This window comes from Limulus polyphemus, unplaced genomic scaffold, assembly GCF_000517525.1.
Source record: "Limulus polyphemus unplaced genomic scaffold, Limulus_polyphemus-2.1.2 Scaffold1445, whole genome shotgun sequence".
In the NCBI taxonomy this organism is placed as follows: Eukaryota; Metazoa; Arthropoda; class Merostomata; order Xiphosura; family Limulidae; genus Limulus; species Limulus polyphemus.
Window position 1 is genome coordinate 36,645 of NW_013667055.1, and position 6,102 is coordinate 42,746.

General features: G+C 32.7%; 1 protein-coding gene across 1 annotated transcript in view; it reads right to left on the reverse strand.

Moving 5' to 3' along the window:
* The window catches only part of LOC106463607 (lateral signaling target protein 2-like), a 69,075-nt gene that overhangs the window by 21,732 nt on the left and 41,241 nt on the right, over positions 1–6,102 (reverse strand). Inside the window, 2 exon segments of the mRNA XM_013923657.2 lie at positions 942–1,043; positions 5,764–5,853. Coding sequence (XP_013779111.2) covers positions 942–1,043; positions 5,764–5,853 — 192 coding nt within the window.

Genomic DNA, 6,102 nt, shown 5'->3' on the forward strand with positions numbered 1-6,102 from the left:
AGACCAGAAAGGAGACTCAATATTGTTTGTAAGTTTGTAAAACTTTTGAATATAAATCATTGTTTATAATAACTGTTATTGTAAGTTGTATTGTTGTTTATATATTAAAACATTTGTATTAAAAAAAGAAAACTGTGTGTATCAATCTTGTTAGCAAATATAAATTGGATATATTGGCAATTATTTAACTACTAAATTTAAATTATTCAACTCAATTTCAGGCTATTTGAAATTCTAATACATAACCTATACAATTCTTTTTCTACCGTTTGTATGGTATTATCATTAGTTAAATAAACATTCTGAATATGTTTTATGACATTTTGCAATTCTTATTGTCTCACGCTGTATTTTTTCACATGTTAAGTAAGGCATTTAAAGATATAATGTACACCTGTCACTATTAAGTTTATATTTTTAAATATATCATTCTTCTTCTTACTTAATGTTTACTGTAGATGTACAAAAAGTAATGCTACAATTGCATTACAACTGTCATATACAATGTGCATGAAAGATGACTTAATTTTCCACTCATTGTTATGACAAATAATTACAAAATAAAGTAATAGGTTATGATAGAAATTTAACTATACAAATATGATATAGGGCTTTGCATAGAAGAGGAATTTACTTTCAGTTCAGTGTTTACCCTCTAGAATAATTACTAGATTATGATTTGTAGTTAATAACAAATATTATAGAGTATCTCATGCAAAAAAGAAATACACAGCTTCAACACTTTCAAGCAAATCTAAGTTTTGTATTGCTGGAATTTGTGTTTGTAGTACAACACAAACCTTCACTTAAATTGACAAGCATATCACGAGATAAATGTCAACATTTTTCTTATCAATGACAACGAACATTATGAATGTTGCCAACAGCTCAGAGAGAAGAGAAAATGCCAATATTTTATATTGCCATGAACAAGTACTTACCTAATTTTATATAAAAGAGTGTAGAATGGTTTAAAAAGTTCTGACATCTCAGATGGATCACCATCTACATTTAGAGGGCCATCAGGATAAATCAGGAGCCCACTAAACAGGAAGAGTCCAAATCAGTTTTAATAAATGTACACAGAAAAGTATTTTTTGATTCCCAAGCTTATTTAAAAAAGTAATTCATAATGAAGAATAATTACTTGCATTTCTCTTTCTACTTTCACAGTTTTAATAAGGTTTTTAGGTAGCTCTGACATTATAGCTCTTAAAGAAAATTAATAAAGCCTGTTTTGAAATTACCCTCAGCTTAGATACAAAACCATTCAAATATCCATTTTCTATCTATGATGTTGTAGTGGTCTTCTGTTAACTCTCTCTATATGGGGTCAGTAGATTACACCAACCATTTAACCCAAAAGTAACTATTAGAGTTACTTTGAGATAACTTTTAATATGGTATGTGTATCATCACAAAATTTGGCAAGCTCTCAGTAAACACTACAAGTCTTGCACACAAAATATCAGACTCTTAAGTAAGTATTTTTACGAAGAATTTGTCTGTGAATATATGGAGTCAGAGTGTTGGCTGCTACAAGTGCAAGGTGATTTTCTTGTTAAGAATTAAAATACTTTTCTTCATCTGAAAATTTTCAAATTTATATAACCCCTAAAACTTTCTAAATAAAAACCTTCAAGTGTTTTTAACCGTGGCATAGCAGCTCATAGAATGGCTCAATTTATTTTTTCAGGTACAAACATTTAGCTCATAGTTCTGTCATCTCTTGACCGATTTGAGAATAACTTATTTTATGGTGTTTATGAAAATCATAAAAAACTATCCATACTTTTTCAACTTAGTCCATTAACCTTCTGGATACGGGAAAGTCAAAGTGCGCATGTCACAACCTTTTAACAATTACATTCAAAATCTAATTAAACTACTTTGTCATCAATATATGTGAAGAAACATGGTGCCAAAAGGTATTTAAATAAACAAACTTTAATAATATAAAACTTTAAATTTCTTAATTTCAAATGGAAATATTTCAATAAATCCGAATAACGTGACAACTGTTTCCTCTGAATTGCCCATTTTAGATATCATGACTACCCTTTTATGATGTCCTACATTTAACATAAATTGTAAATTTATAGTGTGTGCATGTTTGTTTGTTTGTTGCTAAGAGATATAGTCCCAATTTATAGCCTCAAATATTCTTGCTTTATGGAAATATAAATCAAAAAGTCAAACCCACTTGCCACCCTCATATCACATGCTTTCAAAAGAATTTTAGTAATTCTCAATCATTTGCTAATGGATTATTTATAACCAATAGCAAGAAAATATTTCAATTTACTGATTTTCATGTAAGGCTATCTCATTCTCATGATCGGTTTTAAATTATTTAGCCTAAAAATTCATTTTTGCTATCCCCAAAGTCAGGGAAGGGAATTATTTTAATCCACTTAGTTTAGTTAGAAAGCCAATTAAATTGTATGGGTTTTAGGTCATTTTTGGGTGTTCATATTTAGTGTTCTTAACTGCATATTGGAAATATATATTTTATGTACTACTACCATCATTATAAAAAAGTAGGATTCAGTTTTGTCAGGGACCAAAGCACAAAAAACAAAAAACAAGAGGCAGAAGCAATTACAATATTTCTTGTTCATGTATAATTATTATTATTAATAATTGTTAAAAAAAGTACCAAATAGGTAAAAATTACAACCTTATTAGGTCAGATAAGTAAACAATATTGAAAAAATTTTTTTTAACTTTCTCAGAGGGACATGCACACGAGTGGCCCATGTGTTATGTAATTCAATACTTTGAATGCTGTGACCTGAGTTATGTGCTTGCCAGGTGATTTATAGCTTTGTTATACCAGTTTAGTAGTTAGATATAGTTCAAAGAGCAACAGAAGAATAAAACTAAATAAAAACAGATGGAAATTATTATAGTACAAGGCTGTTTAGAATAAACAATAGTAATTTTCTGTTACAATCTGCACTCATTCAAGAAAAAAATAAATTTTTGTGGTAGTTACAAGGTCAATCAAATGAATCAAGTTTGTATAGTGTTAGTACATAGAAAATAACAGAAAATATAACGTTTAACTTAAAACAAAATTTTGATATATATTTAGGAGGCTCTAAAGGTTATGTAAATAAAATATGAATACTATAATATGAAAAAATGTATTTTTATTACTAACATGAAAATCACCTTGTACTCAGAATAGTCCATCAGAGCTAGACTGATCTCATAAATTTACAAACAAATCCTTAGTACAAATACTTGACAGATTTATTATATATTTATTTTAATATCAACATTTGTTTAGATTAAATTTATATTTAGAAACATGCATAGCTTATACTATTAAACATGTATTGCAAAACTCCCGCCTATTCTCCAAAGTTGTAGAAGATTCTCAAAAGTAAGAATGAACAATATATGTATGTACATAAACGATTAAATGTAGCTTTGTATTGTTATGTAATCTGAATTTTCTAGAAAGCCTCCACACGCCTATAAATATAACCAATAAGATGCACCAAAAAAAAGAGCATCTATTATTGGTTTGCTAGAGTTGTTATACTATAAACTTTGGAAGCTATAACTGTGCTTGAAGGCAAAAGGATGAAGGCCGAGCTTGGCCGACACAAAAATTGAAGTAAATGCCCAGATGTACCAAACATTAAGTGGGCATGAAAAAAAAAAGAATGATATCTTGACAAGCCATTGGAACCAAGCAGCCTTTTGTAGGAGAGCAGATGTAAGAAGATATCCTGAAAATTGGCTAAGAGGAGTCAATCATCCATGGACAAGTGGAATCTCAGTACCAGGCCAAGAAGGTGGCAAGTGAAGGTCTTGAATACATAAGGGGTCAATGCTATACCAAAGGGAAGTGAATGGAATTGGAAGATGCAATTCCGATGGACGAATCACAGAAAATGTCTGGAGGACAGGGTCTAGCATGTCAACTTTGGTCAATTACAGTTCGAGTAACAAGGACAACAAGGCAGAAAAGAAATTCTCCATCCAAAATCGTGAAATAACCAGAAACCGGTTGAGAGATAATTTGTTACCATAAGCCCATCCCTGATCTTCTTGGGGACCATAAATAGACAAGAGTAAAAACCAAAAAAAGGTTGTATACCTTCTCAGTGGAATGTTTGGACAAAGGATAAGATACTGCATCCTTGAGATGCCAAAGATAGATTGGGTCAGAGGAAGGACAAAAGGACCATGGGTGAGGACCTGAAGAACCCATCTGTGAGTAAAGAACTGTGACCAAAGGTCAGCAAACTGTGACAGACGGACACCCATTGGGCCTGACCAGACACAATAGTCACAGATAAGACGTGTGACAAACCTGACTGCAGGTAGTGCGAGAACAGGAAGGAAGGTTTGGAAGGTGGAACAGGAATTTTAGGGGCAGAATGACCCAATTGAGAAACAAGTATTGAAGGGTGAGGTTGTGAAAGGCAAGAAAACAGGGAAGATAAAGATGACTGGTGCTGAAGAAGTCAGGTTAAAGAAAGGGAGCCCAACAGAGATCATGCAGATTAGAAGTAGGTAGGTGGAGATCAACAAAGAGTGTATCCCAACCCAACAGCCAATTAATAAAGTGAATAAAGATGGGGCAGAAGTGGTATGGGCAATCATGGTTAAAAGAAGGGAACAAACCTCCCCAAAAACCTTTCTGAAGCACCTCAGACATAAGATGGTAACATAAGTAGTAGGGTAGTGAGGAAAAGACATGCAAAAACTGGGCACTAGGAAGTGAAAGAGAAGACAAGGGTCCATTTCCCCAAGTAGGTATTAGAAATTCCAAAGACTGAGAATTGAGAAACCTTACCTTCATTCATTTTCCTAAGACATGAGAACAAGGAGGTGAAGAGGATGAGGCATGGGTACGGGTATGAAGCTGATCAAAGAAGGTATCAGCATGAACCCGAATGTCAGGCAAGGGAGGAAATACTAAATAATCCTAAGAATTAAGATCGTCGAGCAAAGATTAAGAAAACTCATAAGACACAGGTGAAAGAGAAAGAAATCAAATCCTGAAACAGTGTGGAAGATTAAGGATTATCTAGACCAGTAGGGAGGTACTCAAAGCAAATCCAGTTGAAGGGAACAGTCAAACTCATCTTCCTCCTGGTCAGCTGCAAATTGAGAGGAAGGGACATCAGCCAAATGGACAGGAATAAAAAGCCATTAATACACGATGGATCTCACAACATGTTGTAAACTGGCAGTAACATCCTCAACAGTCAATGAGCTTCCCAAAGCCACAGTAGAGATATAGCCCGTGTGTATAACATTGTCATTCACCCAGGACAAAGTTGAAATCACTGTCACTTGAGAATTCATGAAAAGAATTAAAGCTTTTGAAACAAAAGCCAAAGAGAACAAATATCAAAGTTCTGTTAATAAATGCAAATCTCCAAATAAACACAGACAAGAAATTTGAAGATTTCTGTTCAATGCAAAGCTGAGGAAAGAATGAAGTTATCACGAGTGTAAGTGCATAGAAGTAGAGCACATTGAGGTTGTATTGCCCTCCTATTGGTGAGGGGCTATTGTCACATGATGTCATCATGCACCAGTGCATTTGAGATTAAACATGTGAATTTAGGTGATAGTTAGCTTAAGGCTAGTGGCATGAAAATCTCATAAGCAGACACATGAGGAAAATAGCATTTCTTTGTGAAAAGGTGAGTTATCATCTTGAAAATTTAAGATTACGGTAAAACTAAACAAATCACTTCAGAAAAAAAAGAAGAAACTGTGAAAACATCTTACCAGGTGATAGCCAGACGAGGGATAGTAAACATCAAAGATGGATCACAGTCATCAACAAGATCTTGATTTATTAAACCAATCTTTAATGCCCTGAAATATTGAATAAAATCAGAATCACTATTTATTTCATCCAATTCTCTAGCTTCTTGAAGTTACAAATCACTACACTAAAACATACATGTATTTACTAATTGAATATAATTATTCCTTATAACCTCTAATTGAAAGTAAAGAATAAATTTAATAGTTTTAAAAACCTCTTTAACCTTCTCCAGACAGGTCACAGGTGAAAAGCCATGTCATCACATTTGTTGAATTGCATTCAAAATTTTATTGAAC